Source organism: Prionailurus viverrinus, chromosome D4 (assembly GCF_022837055.1).
Source record: "Prionailurus viverrinus isolate Anna chromosome D4, UM_Priviv_1.0, whole genome shotgun sequence".
Classification (NCBI taxonomy): domain Eukaryota; kingdom Metazoa; phylum Chordata; class Mammalia; order Carnivora; family Felidae; genus Prionailurus; species Prionailurus viverrinus.
This window is the reverse complement of record NC_062573.1, coordinates 1,624,401-1,641,154: the sequence shown is the minus strand read 5'-3', so window position 1 is coordinate 1,641,154 and position 16,754 is coordinate 1,624,401. Positions and strand designations below refer to the sequence as shown.

The following is a 16,754-nucleotide window of genomic DNA, read 5'->3' as shown; positions in this document are numbered from 1 at the left end:
TTAACTCTCTCTTTTTTTAATGTTTATTTATTTTTGAGGGAGAGAGCTTGTGTGTGTGAACACACGAGCAGGACAGGGACGGAGAGAGGGAGACAGAGGATCCCAAGCGGGCTCTGCGCTGACGGCCTCGAACTCATGAACCGTGAGATCATGATCTGAGCCAAAGTTGGATGCTTAACTGACTGAGCTGCCCAGGCGCCCCCTAGAATATATTTTTTAAAGCTCTCTAGTTGATTCTGATGTCCTCACCTGGTCAGGAAACAATGCTACGGAGATCGACTCCCACCAGGCCCTTCCCCCCAGGGAAACCAACATACATATTGAAGCATGAAATGGGTCTCGCTGTGCTGAGTGTTAACAGAGGTCTGAACAAAATGCCAAGGAGTGCCCAAGGAGGCAATGACCAAGTCCAAGCAGTGGACTGAGTGTCAGCCCCATGCCGGAGCGCTTCGTGAACATTATCTCACAAAATGTGCCCATCAGCCTGTAGGGAATGTGCTGTTCGCGTGCCCATTTTTGCAGAAAAGGAAGCTGAGGCTCAGAAAGGAGGAGTCACTGGACCCAAAACTACACAGCTAGTAAGTAGCAGAGACAGGACTTGAACCCAGGCCGTCTGATTCTGATTCTGTGCCCTTAACCCCCAGCCTGCTGTAGCCTCCATAGCCATGTCCCGAGGCACGATGGGAGTAGGCCACAGAGATTTCCTGTATTCAGTCATGCATTCGCCTAGTATCAGTTCTGCTCCTGCCCTGTGCCAGGCCCAGTCTAGGTGCTGAACATCTGTAGGCGAGGCTTCTGCTTCACGAAGCTCATGTTCCCCCGGGGAGGAGGGCTCCAATAAACGGACAAGTAAGTGAGCATCAGACAGTGACACACGCGATGCACATGATAAAAATAGAGGAGTCTGCTACATAGCAGAAGGGGGGTTATCTGGGATTTGGCCCCCAAGTCTTTCTGCTCCCAGACTTGAGCCTCGCGGTCTCCCACCCCCTCTGAAGCACCCACAACTCTTGCTTGTGGCATTTGCCTCGTTGTACCTTGTTTTATGTATTTACACGCTTTTCTGGTTTTTCCTTGAGAGGTGGAACCCTGCCTTATTTTTTTCTGTGTGCTTCATGGCACCTAGTACAGCGCCAGGTGATGACAGACGGAAGGGGGCCAGGGTTCCACCGGAGGGAAGCCAGAGCCAAGGCAGAAGCCCTGGCTGAGGGTGGCCGGTGAGGGCTCAGCACAGCGATGTTGACGACCGCAAAGAGGAGGGCTGCCGGGCGGAGAGTCTTCCGGAGGAGCCCCGGTGGCCCTGGGCAGCACAGACTCTGGAAGGGGCGGGAGAGACGAACTGAAGGAGACGGGTCCCAGCCCGGGGCGACAGCAGGCACGCAAAAGACACCTGAGAGACCCTGAGGAGGATGCTGCGGGGCTCTGGGGTGTGGGGGTGCCCTGAGACTCCGGGGCTAGCTCTGCTCGCACAAAGGAGGAGGTTAGAAGGAAGGTAGTCCCGTGTGAGAGAAAGATAATAGTGCTGATTGTGCACTCTCCTCCGCGTCTTGTGGAATTCTCACTACACTCCAGCAAAGGGAGCATTCTCCTTATATACCACTTTCACAGGTGAACACCTAGGGCCGGAGGTTAAGCCGTTTGCCACAAGCCACAGAGGCAGTAAGTGGTGCAGGCGGGATTTTCTCTCGGGTCCGCCTGACCGGTGTCCGTGCTCCCACCCGCCTCCCTGCACTGCCTCCTGCCTCTCGGTGACTTGGACGTGGAATCTGTTGGGTTGAGAACAAGAACGAAAGGCTTAGAAACGTGAGCCAGGGGCTGAGGAGAACAGGTGCCTGAGGTGGGAGGGTTAGGGATTTTGAGCTCAGAGTAAAAGGTGAAGCCATAAAAGATGAGCGTTTTTCTAAGTGAGGGAAGGGCCTAGACGTGAAGAGGACTCTGAGGTAGGAGAGCGGGCGAGAGGAAGGGAGATGCCAGGGGTCAGAGGCAGTGGAGAGCTGGGCAGAGATGAGCATTGGCCAGACATCTTCGGCTCTGGGAAGAAGGAAATCTTTGTCGAGCCCAGAGAAGGCAGACCCCGATCGCGTGGGGGCCAGACTGCAGGGTGAAGGCAAGTGAGGGAGTAAGAGGAACGGGACACGTACAGAGGGCCAGGGTTTGGAACTCCGGAGGGACCCAGGACATCACCAGGTTGAGCGGTGTTCTCAAACCAGGCACCGAGGGCCTGGGGAGGGGAGTTTGCCCAGATCTCAGAAGCGGGTCTTCCGGCGCCCGTTCTGTTGCGTCGTGCTGCCTCCCTCCAAGCGCGGGAGAGCCAGAGAATAGAAGCGAAGACCTGCCGCAGTGGTTTCGAGATTGTGACACTCTCCACACTTGGGGCGGGGGGCGGCGGGGAGCCTGGCTCAAGTACAGAGCGGTGAGGTAGCGAAGGACCAGAGACCCATTCAAACTTCGGCTGTGGCACTTACTCGCTGACTTCACCTCTCTGAGCCTCATCTTTATTTTTTAATAAGTTTATTTATTTTGAGAGAGAGTGTGCATGCAAGCAGGGGAGAGGCAGAGAGAGAGAGAGAGAGATTGAGAGAGAAAATCCCAAGCAGGCTCCGCACTGTCAGCACAGAGCCTGATGCGGGGCTCGATCTCACACATTGTGAGATCGTGACCTGAGCTGACATCAAGAGTCGGCACTCAACCGACTGAGCCTCACTTTCTTCATCGGTGAAGTGGGAATGACACCGCGCGCTCCCCGGGGCCGATGTGCAAGTGAACTGAATTACCCCTGCGAGGAAGCTTGGGGAACCAGAGCACTACCTAGATAGGAGTTCTGTTAACAGAGAGCCCACCCCCGCCCCCCACCGAGCTCCTCAAAGGGCAGAAAAGACAGTGACAAAGTCCCAGTGGAGAAAGGAAGGGGAGGCCGTTCTGTGTGTTGCAGTCGTGGCCGCCCCAGGTGGAAGTGATCCCACGGAGCCCGAGTCTACAGAAAGCTAAGGGCCCCCGCTAAACCTTTGAACCTGAGAAAGTCTTTTAACATGTCGCGTCCAGCCTGCTCACCGCCGCTGCCCTCCCCATTGCAGGTTAATTTTGTGGCAGCTATTGATGTGTACGAAGACGGAGAAGCCGGGCTCCTCTTGTGTTACAACTGTAAGTTGCTAAAATTAACTGTTGTTTTTCTGGGCAATTCCAAGGGACTCAGCCGTAGATCTACCTGACATATTGTTCCTGTGACCTTAAGGGCACCCCAGGGAGCGGCTCTGAGTTGCATTTCCGACCTGGCTCTCCCAGACCTCCTGGTCAGATGGTTCAAGGGCACTGTCTCCAGGATGCGAGGTGGTGACAGTGGCTTCCACTTAGGGAGCCCTTACTGTGTGCCGTGTGCTGGGCTCCATACGTTCCAGTGACTGTGTCATCTAATTCTCAGGGACCTTTATTACCTGTATTTGGAGATGAGGCGCCTGAGGCCTGGAGAAGTGACCTGTCTTTCTCAAGATCATGCAGCTACAGAACAGCAGACCCAGGGTTCACATTTGGGGCCCTCTTGATTCCAGGGCCCCTAATTTTAGCCACGGTTACTATTCTACTCTTCGGTTTCTCAGGGGTTAACAAAATCAGCCTCAACCTGGCGTATCCGGCCTCACCTGGGCTGGTTTGGGTCGGGTGGCAGGGTGGGTTTGGGACAGACCGGGTCAAATGCATCAAAGAGGGTCTTGTAAGAATTTTCAGCCTTTCAAAAGCTAATATTATACAAAGGATCTTCTTAAGGCCAAAAGTAGTAAGGCATTTTCCTAGATCAGCCTGCCCAGTCTAACTAAAACAATAAAACATATTTTTTCACCTATAATTGTATGGATTTAGAGTAGTGATTTTAATCGGCCCGCGTGGGGCCAATACTTTGATTAATCTTTGATTAATAAGTATGGGAGAGCTAACTACCAGCAGAGAACTCCGTTTGGTAAACCTCGTCTTGCAAGATGTGAGATTTGACAGCCCCTGTGATGAGAGGGCCAATATGCACACTGTGTCCAGAGTGGTCCCTGGACCCCCGGGGCTGGACCCAGGCTGCCCCTGCCGCCCTGTGTCCCTGTTACAGGGCCCAGCGGAGCGGGGGGACACGTGTTTGAAGTCACTTCCAGAAAATCTCTTTATCTTTTTCTTTAATCGCTTTAAAGGGTAGCCTTTTCAATTTATTGAAAAATCTGTGACAAAAACTTGTGGCCAAATGCTTTACAAACTGATGTCGATTTTTTTTTTTTTTTCTTTTAACCGCTTGAAAGGATAGGAAGGATTTTAGGTGGGAGAGAAAATCAGAACAGAAAGACAGAGCAGGTTATCAGAATGGGATGATTAGTCCCAAGATGAAAAGGGAACACGGAAACAAATGTGGATGGACCTCCTCTCTGTGCCACACTGGAAGCTTATGGACGGGAGCAGACCGGGTTCCCCTGGGCGGGAGTGGCCCAGGGCTGTGCCGGGTGTGGTTCAAGTGGCCTCTCCAGGTCATTACCCCCGGCTTTGGTGGTCTCCTGACTTCAGGCTCTGGTTTCGTCTCGGCATGGGATCGGTGTATGTCTGTTTCCCTAGACCCACTGAGCCGTCAGAAGCTCAGCTCTGTGTCTTTAGATGCCACGCGGGTCAAGGCCTTAGCAATCCTGGAGATTCCCAGACCTGCCTCTGTCTTCCCCAAACAGTGCCACTTCTGTCCGTTTCTCTGGGTCCGGAACCTGGCTTTCCTTTTCCATCTCCCTCCTTCTCCCAGAAGGCTGCCAGGTCCCCGGTGAACAACCCCGGAGAACCAGTTGGTTTTCCCCACGGTCACCCGGGCCACTTCTGTAACTCCTTCCCCCACACGCACTGGCTGCTGCGTTCGCTTGTTTTCATCAGACGCCTGCGCAGTGAAGGCCCTTGTCGACAGGGTGCTGTAGAAGGATCTTGCCCCCTGCAGTGTTTGCAGCTGATTTTTATCAGCTTCCTTTCTATCAAAAAACAAAACGAAGTAACAAATAGCTTTTATAGGGGCGCCTGGGCGGCTTGGTCGGTGAAGCGTCCGACTTCGGCTCAGGTCATGATCTCACGGTCCGTGAGTTCGAGCCCCGCGTCGGGCTCTGTGCTGATGGCTCAGAGCCTGGAGCCCGTTTCCGATTCTGTGTCTCCCTCTCTCTCTGACCTTCCCCCGTTCATGCTCTGTCTCTCTCTGTCTCAAAAATAAACATTAAAAAAATTAAAAAACAAAACAAAACGAAGTAACAAATAGCTTTTATAAATTCGGAGTGTCGTAGAAAGAGATTTTTATCTCAGATATGTTAAAGATGAAAGTATTTTGTAATAGAAACTACAACTTCCAGTTATGTGTTCTTTGAGAAAAGTGTATTTGCAAGGTAGATGTCAGGGGGACAAAGTAGAAGTAGTTCAACGGATGGTCTTCTTTTCTTGTGATGCATTTCTAGCTTGAATATCAGAGTCAGGCTACTTAAAAAGAAAGAAAACTTGGCTGTGACCTTAGCGTGCAGTAATGATTCACACTTAATGCAGATGACAAATCTCGCTACGAAAGGTGAACTCTGTTTGCTGATGGTGTTTTAAAGATAATCGTGCAAGGAAACCAGAAAAGCTCACGCAAGTGCTGTTCTCAGTGCGAGCCTATCTAGCCTATGTCTTAACTTCCGGATGAGTCACGTGACGAATACAGAACCCACCACTCGTGACTGCTGTGCAGGTTAACAGGATCTTACCAGTGAAGTCCATAACACGTTGCCAGGCACAGCAAGATTTTCTCTTTCCTCCTTTTAACTCCAGATTCATCAGAGCAGCAGTCAGAATCCAGTTTGTTTGGTAACCTCCGTAGGCTTTTCTACACGCAGAAAGGGACTTCAGGGAAATTCGTTTTAACACTAGAGATAGTGTCTGTCACCTGCTCACTCCCCACCAGCTGGATGGGCAAAGTCAGAGGAGTGAAGGTCAAGGACTCCTAGCTGCTTCCTGTGACGTTTTCAGAATCCTGCCCTTCACCCCAGCCCCCGATCCAGGCTTTCCTTTTTAAACCACAACAGATGACCTTCTCTGTGCCAGGCACGAGTTAGATTCTGGAGACACGGCAGTGAACGGAGCTGCCAGGGACCGCAGTGAGCTCACAGTTTAGGGGAGAGCCAGGTATGGGCGCCAGCACCCTGGTTGTGAACGTGCTTCACAGCTCTGGGCCTCGAGAGACATGCCTTGCTTACTTTTCTAAATCAATTCGGTCTGATTTGGACCCCCCCCACCCCCCCCGGCCTCAGGTACAGAAACCACCCGTATTGGTTATCAGGAAGGAGAGCCGTCTACATCTCTGGGGTCCTATTGGAGTCGCTGGGGTTTATTCAGGTGGAAGGGGGAGGGGAGAGGCCCCTGAACTGCAGTCTGGGGCACCTCATCCATGCCTGTGTGACCGTTTCTCAGGCCGACAGCTTCACCGTGGGACAGGCTGAGCCCCCGAGGCACATTCACACTGCTCTCGCCATCCGGCATGCTCTGTGCTTCCCAAGTTCAGGTCTCCTCCACCCCAGACCCCCTCAAACCCACCAGCAGTTTGCTGGCCTCTGATGGGAGTTGGGGCAGGCCTCGGGGGTGGAGAGGAGGTGTGTGTAAGGGACCGGAGCCTTGAGGGACACATCTCTGACCTGTCCTTCCTGAGTGGGGACAGGGAGGGAAGGGCCATTTACTCATTCAGCAGATATTTACTAAGCACCTAAGGTGCCTAGGTGTTTCAGCAGTGAGTAAAATATACACAGATCCCTGCCTCTCAGAGTGTACCTTTTAAGGGCAGGTAGACAATTAAAAGGATAAGAAAAACATCCAGTATGTGGAACGGTAGTATGTGCTAAGGGGAATAAAACAGGGAGAGGGACCAGGGTTCAGCAGGACTGGGGAGTGCAGGTGTCCATTTAGGGAAAGTGGCGAAGGAAGGCCTGCCTGGGAGGGGCGCTCGGAGAGAAGACCCTGAGGGAGTCAAGAAGGGGTTTGTGTTCCAGGAACATTCTAGTATTTCATTGACTGCTGTGGCCCCAGCAGAGTGAGTGTAGGTGTGAGTGGATGAAAATGGTATCTGAAGAGGACCAGATTCGGGGGTGAGGGGGGGCCTGGGAGATGAAGAGCCTCTTACTCTGGGGAGCAGCCAGAGGATTTTGAGCAGAGGGGTGACAGGATGGGACTTATGGGTGAAAGGACCGTGGGCCACTGTGCGGAGAACTTCACGGAAGCTCGTGCCTGCACTCGTGGGATGACAGATGGCAGGGGCTTGTACCAGCACACAGCAGCGGAGGTGCTGAGATGTGGTCCAGCCCCAGGGGTGTTTGAAATACGGGAACCAAGATCATTTGCTTGACGAAGCCAGCAGGGCATGTGGGGGAGGAGAGAAGGGAGGCTGTCCCTGGGAACAGGAGCAACTGGAAAAATGGAGAATACCATTTCCTGAGACGAGGGGAACTCTGAGAGGAGCAAGTTTAGGAGGGAACATCAAGAGTTGAGTTTGGACACATCAGTGCCTCCCCGATATGCTAGCGGAGGCCCCAGGGACTCGGGAGAGTGCCCACGGGACACCTTCATTTGGGAGCCATCATTAGCATGTAGGTGACACTTAGAATCACCAGAAGCGGGGATGTGGGGAGAGAGAGTGAGAGGAGCCAGCAGGCTGAGGAGTGGCTCCAGGGAAGGAAGTCTCCAGAAAGGCATCATGAGAGGAGGAACCAGTTCCTGAAGCCTTCAGGCCCTGCCCAGCAGCTCCAGCTTTCACACACGTGCCTCGCCACACGCCACACAGCGGGGACACAGCTCTCCGTTCCAGCCAGGGGTGGGAGTGGCTGCTTCGCGGGGGTGCAGTTTCTTTTTAGGGTCAGAGAGAGGTCACAAAGTTGGACCGTGGCGTTGCACACCTCTGTAAATTTACAGAAAATACAGTGAATTGTACACTTACCGTGGATGGATTTTATAGCGTATAAATTATAGCCCCATGAACCTGTTTTTTTAAATAATTAAAAATAATTCAATTAAAAATAAGATTGTACAGGTAAAACATGATGGGCTTCTGGAATAAAAGGAGCTTTTGCTTCTGTACGGACCTTCTCACTCTGAGAGGATCTGAGCCACCTGGACCTGTGCTTCGAGCTCAGAGCAGGCCAGGAACGGGCGGTTGTTCAGCCTGGCCTTAATCGAATTCTGGCCGTGTTCCCCAAGGTGACACAGGCACATGGCTTCAAGTTTTCCTAGCAAAATGTTGGGGGGGGGGGAGCCAGTGGCGGGAGTATCCAGCTCCCAACGTGCTTGTCCTGCTGAGTGAGGCAGGAGGGCCTCCTCCATCCAGGCGGCCCCGTCACCAAGTGTCCCTTCTTCTCTGCAGTCCAGCACACCTCTGTTCAAACCCTGCCCCCCCGGGTGGTACTTGTGAGACTCTGGACCAGCCGCTTCACCTCTCCTGGCCTCAGTCTCGCCATCTGCACGACGAGTATAATCATGGCACCTGCTTCAAAGCATTCAGACTAAATAAGCTAACTTTTGTAAAGCTCGGTGCCCGGCACATAGTAAGTCCTTCCCAAATGCAGCCGCCATTGCTTGTAGTGTCATGGCCGTGGCTCCGACTGCCTCCCGGCCTGAGAACCTGGCGTCGTGGCGGGGTTAGTACCGGCTGTCTGTGAAGACCTAGCAGATAGGATGCTATTCTGGTTGCCTGTTTTTCAAATATCTAATTACCCGGCCCTAAGCGTTGTGTCTAACAAAAAAATGAGTCGCTGTTGTTTTGTTGCAGACAGTTGCATCTATAAAAAGGTTTGCCCGTTTAATGGGGGCTCTTTTTTGGTTCAACCCTGTGCGTCAGATTTCCAGTTCTGCTGGAACCAGGCTCCTTATGCAATTGGTAAGAAAACCCTCGATCGTTTTGCCCTCCTCCCCCCACCCCCCACCCCCCACGTGGACCCGTCTGATCTGTTCGGTCCCGTGTCAGCCAACTTACTGGCTTGCTGCTGGACTGCCATGAGTTATGTGAGTATGAGGGGTGCTCAGAGTGTTCTTTTCCTTTTTCAATTGTTTTCCTTTCTGTTCCCCCTTTGGGACTGTTGCCATCCACTGTGCCTCCCAGCTGGGAGCATGGGAGCATTTGAGAGCAACGAAATCCCGATTTTCAGGACTTGGGTATCTTTCAGTATCATTTCATTTCTGGGCTTCGCTTTCCTTTTCCTACAATTTGAGCGTGAGATCTCCGGCCTTAAAACACTGACTGACTTGGAGAAGCCCAAGGCATTCCGTGCCGTGCTTAACGTATTTTAGAGCTCGAAAACCAAGAGTCCCAGAAACTCGGATACTTTGCCTGCCCCTGAAACATCAGGGCGTGAGAGGTGGTGCTTCCCTTCTGGGGTGCAGGATCCGCAGCTGGGCATCTGCCTGGTGAGAGTCGGATCAGAGCCAAGAATGTTCGAGTCAGTGCTGTTTTCCTCCAAGGCCAAGGATGTGACGGTAGGCAAACATTCTAGGGTCTTGAGAACAGAGGACCCCATCCAGATACTGGAGGATCTAGTCAGGCTTCGGTGATGGATGAGATCTGGCTAAAGAGAGAGAGAAGGAAGGATTGAAAATCGCTTTCAGGTTTTTTGAGCCCCAACATTGGAGGTCACTTGAGAGAGCAAGGTGAGAGGCAGGGTGTGAGAGAACGTCCCCTGGGTAAAGCCACGAGAGGAGGGAGTTGACCACGGAGAGAGCAAAGAGAGAGCAGGCCAGCGTGAGGGAGCGTGGGAGAGTGAAGTGGCCAATGGGGAAGTCAAAGGTGAGGGCCCAGGGCAACCAGGGCAGTTTGGGGGCCTGGAAGTCAGTGTGGCATAAAAAACCACTTCAAAAAGAGGGGCTGACCTTTAACAAATAACTCAACAACCCCATTGACTCCGAAGTACCCTGTGAGGGACAGTGAGGACATGGCCCCTGCTCGGGCACACGTGACTGGAGGAGCACGGAGGAGGAAACAAGTGACAGAGCAGGAAGAGCCCCTGAAGGCCGGGGTTCCGGGCAGAACAGCACGCACCGGAGGAGAGGGCCGCGCTGTAGCCTGGACAAGGAGGGGGAATGTCTGTCGGGACTTGGGCCGGTGAGCCTCCAGGAGACCGGCCTGTGAGACCGCAGTAGAGACGGGGACAAGGAGAAATGGAGACCACACACGGCTGCTTCAAGCGGAAGCCTGCCAGCTAAGGGGAGGCTGCCTCAGGAATGAGGCGCTCGTAGAAGCGGGGGGGGGGGGCGGGGGGGGGACATGCCCGGGGAGGAGGGAGAGAAGCAGCCAGAGGAATGGGGGAGACGGGAGCGTCCGGGGCGGCGAGGGCCCCAAGCCGGCGGGCTGGGGGCTGACGCGCCCCGTTGCCTTGCAGTCTGCGCCTTCCCATACCTCCTGGCCTTCACCACCGACTCCATGGAGATCCGCCTGGTGGTGAACGGGAACCTCGTCCACACGGCCGTCGTGCCGCAGCTGCAGCTCGTGGCCTCCAGGGTGAGTCACTTGTCCGAGGGTCTTTGGGAGCCCGAGCAGCCGAGCTCCAGGAGGGCACGGACGCCGTCTCATCGGGTCAGGCCCCCGTGTGCCGGAGCGCCGGCGGGAGCGAAAACGCGGGAGACGGACCGCCGTCGGGTTTTCCCGTGTGGCCCCCTCGGGCCTCGGAGCGCCCCTTCTTGGTTTTGTTAGAGTGTCACCCGGTGCTGGTAGCAGTTGGGAAGCTGTCGGCTGAAGAGAGGAGTATGTAGTCAGACGGGGTTGGATCAGGGGTCCCCGCTGCTCTGAGGAACAGCCCAAATCTAGAAAAGAACGAGCTCAGAGGGTCACTTTCTTCCTCTGCTGCTTTCCATCCTTAGCTTGATTTTGTGTCCCATGAAATGTGGCTAATCGACTAACCCACATCTAGCAAGAGAGTTTGAGCAAAACCAAGGGACACCAGAACAAAGATGACTTTGTAAGGTGCCTTCTGTCGCTGGCACACAACCCGGGCGGTCTCATCCCGGCCCTTCCCTTGTCAGCCCCACACAGTCTGCCCTGGCCTTGCCAGGCCTGGATGGTCCCTCTGCCAGGCCCGTGGCTCGTTCTCCATCCTGACGTGCATCACGCATCCCCTTATGTGGGTGGGCTACTCCTTGTCTGTCTGTCTCCGCTACGAGGCTGCCAGTTCCACAAGTCAGGGACTGGCTATCTTACTAACACAGCGCCAGTGTCATGCTGCTAAAGGTTTCATTGCCAGCCCTCCAGGATATGTGTGTGTGTGTGTGTGTGTGTGTGTACACACATACATATATATGTACCTCAGTTGGCTATAAATTTTACCAATGGAAAAATTAAAATAGCTTATGGTTTACAAATAATATCATGGACAGTGCTTTTTATCTTAAAATCTGTTTAGCCAGTTGGCATTCACAAGTCCGTTCGCTAATTTTTGCTAATTCTTGTAACCCACAGCCAACCTATGGCTGCGGGTCGACCCTGATTTTACACCTGGGAGTTCTATGTCAGTACGTTAATTCTTCTTCCAATAAGCTTGTTGTCATTAAATCTGATTTGTGATCTGCTGTTACTCTGTTTCTCACTCTGGTACAAATCAGTCACTAAACCAGAACTTCTTCCGCTATCAGCAGTGGACTCGACACGCATCTACTTTATCCTCACCATCAGAAATTCTGTCTATCACACCGAGCCTAGATGGTCAACAAAACAACACATCGATCTCTGATTTGTAATGTTTGCCCATTTCCATGGTGTAAATAGTCCCACCATTAGGATGTGCGGCTTCCAGCGTGAACCCACTGAACTCAGGGTCGGGAAGCCACGTGCTATTTGCAGGATTTTCACCACGCAGATGCTATTGATGTCAGTAGCCTCAAGAGCATAGATAGTGGTAAATGTAGCCATAAAGTTAGGAAAGGTCGAATTTTGACATTTAGTACCTTCGTTTTTATTTTTATTATTATTTTTTTAGAGTTTATTTATTTTGAGAGAGTGCATGTGTGTGCTCGGGGGAGGGGAGAGAGAAAGAATCCCAAGCAGGCTCTGCGATGTCAGCACAGAGCCCAATACCGGACCCGATCGCATGAACCGTGGGATCATGACCTGAGCCAAAACCGAGGGTCAGTTGCTTAACCAACTGAGCCACCCAGGTGCCCTGGTACCTTTGTTTTTCATGTAATGTATTTATGCTGGATAATCGCTGTGTTTAACTTGCAAACTCCCCGTATAGGCACTCACGGGTCAGTTGGAGGCTGGCCTCAGCACAACACTGCTGTTACCACCAAAGCCGGCACGTCGTGGGTGTGCGCGAGTGTTGGCCCAATCCGTGAATGAACGGCCCGTTTCCCCATCTGTACGTTGACCCGACTGAATCCAAAATCCTTTCCAGGCCTAACTCTGGGGGTGCCTGAGGTTCCTGTTAGGCCAGTGTGCACTAGGTGTGTGTCTGCAGAAGAAACGTGGGAAACAGCCTTATCTCCGTTGTCATTCAACAAACGGATGAGGGGAAATGCCGGGAAACTGAATGCTCAGGAAAGGTCTGGGGTGACAGTGCAGGACTTTGGCTCTGGAAGTCCCCTGCCCAGGCATGTCACTGCACTGCAGGCCCCGAGGACGTAGCAGCGGAGCCGAGGAACCGTTGCGGGCTCTGCCGTGACGACAGGAGGGTCGTGGGTACAGGGAGCCAGGCAGCTCCGTAATGCTTTCTCTTTTATTCTAGTCGGATATATACTTCACAGCAGCCGCTGCTGTGAATGAGGTCTCGTCCGGAGGCAGCTCCAAGGGGGCCAGTGCCCACAATTCTCCTCAGACACCCCCGGGCCGAGAGACTCCAGTGTTTCCTTCTTCCCTGGGGGAAGGTGAAGTCCAATGTTTACTGTCTTATTAATAGATATTTTTAATCCAATCTGATTTCTCCAGCTCATTCTCGAATAGCGACACCCGATTACTGCCTAACAGAGTCGCTGTTGAACGCTATAAAAAATACAACACCTCGCATTCTGAATGCTTTGGTTGCATTCTTAAGAAAGCTGGTAATAACAACCCAAAAAGTCCCATGAAAATAACCGTTTCAGCGGGGAGGAGGGTGTTGAGGGCTGGAGGTCCCAACTTGCCACAGCAAAGGTGTTTTTCCTTGGGGGATGCTAACGATACGGTGGGTTTTTATAGCCTAAAGGATAGAGCCCTGAAAACTGCTGAGCACACCCAGCTTTCGCTCCATCTGGCTTTGCTCACGAATCCCAGAGGCCCTTGCCGTGGTTACCGCTTTGCTCTGAGCGCCGCGCTTTTCCCGACTGCTCACCGCGTCAGTCGTTACCTCTCCTGTCCCCGAGAAGCTCGGGGCTCCCTAAACAGGCAGTCAGTGCTGCTGAGTGTGCTGCAGCCGTCTGCCCTCCCGTCTGCTCTTCTCTCCTGGGCAAGTGGAGCCCGTAGCGGGTGCATTTTAGCCCACGTACCTGGGAAAACCATGCCCTTAAAAGCCGAGGCCGTCAGGCTCCATCACTCCGTTGCCCCTAACGAGGCCTGGGAGATCAGCATGTGGCATAATTTCTTCCTTCATGCCAACTGGGTTGAGGCACCAGAAGTCACCCCTTTTGCAAACAGTGCAGACTTTTCTTAAAGTTCTCATGTTCTTTTTCAAATCATATTTCAGGTGAAACTCAGTCCAAAAATCTGTACAAGATCCCACTCAGAAACCTTGTGGGCAGAAGCATCGAACGACCTCTGAAGTCGCCTTTGGTCTCCAAGGCCGTCACCCCGCCCACGTCCATCGGCCTCGGCATCGCTGCCATCCCTGTCACTCACTCCCTGTCCCTGTCCCGCATGGAGATTAAAGAAATAGCGAGCAGGACCCGCAGGGAGCTGCTGGGTAACGATGTGCCGGTTTTGTGTTTTCACTGTTCGTGAATAGACCAGCTGGTTTCATCTTTGGATACTAATCATCCTCAAAGAGCATGAGTTAAAAAAGAAACTTTCCCTTTAGTAAAGGATTCATAAATACATTACAGTGCAGCCACACCAAGGAATACTGTACAGTTATCTCATGGACACGATGTGTCCGTCTGCATTTATTGGTGTGGGAGGCCACCCAAACCATGCCAAGGGCAGAAAAGGGAGTTTGCAAACAGTATATCTAGTCTGACACCATTTTTTAAGATAGAAGTATCTGTATATGTCTGATTTTTCTAGAAAGCGTCTAGAAGGATTTATAATGTGCATTTCTCAGATAACATATTTGTGTGTTTGGAAGTTTAAATTTACCGTGTTTTTTTCTAATTTTTTTCAATGCTTATTTTTGAGAGAGAGAGAGAGAGAGAGAGAGGCAGAGCATGAGTGGGGGAGGGGCAGAGAGAGAGGGAGACCCAGAATCCAAAGCAGGCTCCAGGCTCCGAGCTGTCAGCACAGAGCCTGCCGCGGGGCTTAAACTCGAGAACCGTGAGATCATGACCTGAGCCAAAGTCAGATGCTTAACCGACTGAGCCACCCAGGCGCCCCTAAATTTACCTTTTTTTTTTTTTTTTTTTTTTTTTTACTATTTGTGGTGCAGTTCAGTTATTGCTTTTTGAAGCCCATAGACCATGGGGGCAGGTCTGTGGGGATGGCACAGACATGAGGTATTGGGTACGCCCTTCTCTTTCACTGTTACCAAGATGGGAGGCCGGACCAGAGAAGCACAAATCACCGTGAGAGTTGTGCAGAGGCTAGACTGCCACAAACACGTCTGTTCCCAATTATGAAAACAAAGTGAGGAAAAATGGAAACGATGTGCTAAACCAGTAAGAACCGGTTTGAAACTTAACTGGGACCTGCACGCCCTAAAACGGCAAGGTTCACCTTGGCACATCCCCGCCTTGCCGTCCTGTTTCCTGAGAGCAGGGGCGGGGATGCAGGCCACCTGACAGGGCAGGCTTTGTGGGTCAATTTTAGAAGTGGGTGCCTTCCACTGTGCTTTTAAAGTATGCGTATTGCTATTTTAACCCACGATTCCCTACAAAAGCTTGATCTGCCAGCCGCTGTTTTATAAACCACCGTGCTTTTCTGAAATTGAGCCTCAGAACTGTAGAATTCTAGTTTGCAGTAGTAGGATCGTACATTTTCTCCCCTTTTTTAGACCCTCCTGAGTCCCTCACTTTCCTTTCTTTCTTTGTTTTTCTCTTTCTTTCTTTCTGTACATATATTCTTTATGATCAGGAAAAAAAAAAAAAAACCTTCCACCAACAAGAAAACCAATTACTCTAAAATATATACTTTATCATAAAGCCTTTCCTGCCTCTATCCCAATAATGGACCAATATCCAACCAACAACAACAACAACAACAACAAAAGGCACTTTCTGTCTCCATGACAGCCCTGTGGGAATAACCCTCTGAACTGTGCTTCTCCCCCGTAATCCAGGCCTCTCTGATGAAGGTGGACCCAAGTCAGAAGGAGCGCCAAAGCCCAAATCAAAAGCCCGGAAGCAATTAGAAGAAAGCCAAGGAGGCCCCAAGCCAGGGACAGCGAGATCAACTAGCAGCGACAGGTATAGGAGGAGGCCGTCCCCAGCTGTCCCTGCTCAGGGTAGTGGCCCTTTCTGCTGACTGATGATGCCAGTAGGCAGATGGTCAGCATCCAGCTCCTCTCTGAGGACCCCCGGCTGGCCCAGGGAGGGACCCGTGCAAATGAACATCCTCACAATTCAACAAATAAAAATACATTATGAGAATTTTTATTTTTTTTTATTTTTATTTTTATTTTTATTTTTTTTTTTGCTCACCAGCTCACCAGAGATTTTTTTAAACCAAAATGCTCAGTGGGAGTGACAGAAAATAGGCCCTCTCCAGTGCTTCTGGTGGGAATAGAAACAGGTACAGCCTTTCTGGATGGCAGTTCCGCATCCCATGTCAATGAACGTTTGTTGAGTCCCACTAATTTGTCCCCTGAGAGCCTCTGTGTCCCTCAAGCAATCCTGTGTGCTCCTGTATAGAGAGTAAGGGGGCACGTGTCCAGACTCCATTAATCCATTCAACATACATTCTTAGAGCACCTGACACTGAGCTGGGTGTTAGGGATATGAAGATCACTCTTGGGGGTCCACAGGCCCAGGGAGGGAGGAAGTCCAACAAGAACATTCTAGAAATGACAGCATTCTGGGGTCGCAAGGTGATGGAGAGGAATCAGGAGTGCCAGCTGCCCCATACCTGGGGCAGGGAGGGTCTCAAACACCAGGAAAGGCTGAGCCAGGTCTCATAGACACAGGAAGCATTAGCCTGGCCAAGAGGGGGCAGCACTCACAGATGCTTTAATCTAACAAACTGAGCCCCTACCTGGGTGACAAGTCCAACTTTCGTGGACCACACCTCCTGGTGTGAAATTGGGGTGGGTGGGTAGGGTTCAAGAGGGCTTCTCTGAGGAAGTAGCATCGAGCCAAGCGTTGACTGAATTAGAAGGAATGAGGGGAACAGCAGGGGCAAAGGCCCTGAGGCAGACACAACATGGCCCGCTCAGTGGCCAAAGTCTTGGCGGGGGCTTTTATAGGCCTAATGAGTACTTGTTGAATGAACAAACTCACTGAATTTGGTCAAATTGGTTTTGCAGCTATCAAGAGGGGATGGGGGTGGCTTGGGAGGAGGCAGAAGTGTCAGCAGGGCCAGATCCTGTGGTCTGTGGTCCTGTGGGTAGAACTTTGAGCCTTATCTTCAGGCCGTGGGGAGCCCCAGGAGGGTTTTAGGCAGAGAGTGACACTATCCAGATTTGCCCTTTAGAAAAGTAAAAAGCACCTCA

At 52.0% G+C, this 16,754-nt stretch overlaps 1 protein-coding gene across 3 annotated transcripts in view; it reads left to right on the top strand.

The window, feature by feature from the left end:
* Positions 1–16,754, top strand: part of GARNL3 (GTPase activating Rap/RanGAP domain like 3) — a 150,654-nt gene that overhangs the window by 133,173 nt on the left and 727 nt on the right. For 2 of the 3 annotated variants that reach the window (XM_047829919.1, XM_047829918.1), the window contains exons 24-30: positions 3,075–3,141; positions 8,771–8,878; positions 10,374–10,492; positions 12,222–12,344; positions 12,711–12,849; positions 13,644–13,859; positions 15,387–15,513. In XM_047829919.1, coding sequence (XP_047685875.1) covers positions 3,075–3,141; positions 8,771–8,878; positions 10,374–10,492; positions 12,222–12,344; positions 12,711–12,849; positions 13,644–13,859; positions 15,387–15,513 — 899 coding nt within the window. The remainder of the gene's footprint in view (positions 1–3,074; positions 3,142–8,770; positions 8,879–10,373; positions 10,493–12,221; positions 12,345–12,710; positions 12,850–13,643; positions 13,860–15,386; positions 15,514–16,754) is intronic. The other variant, XM_047829920.1, reaches the window with a different exon arrangement.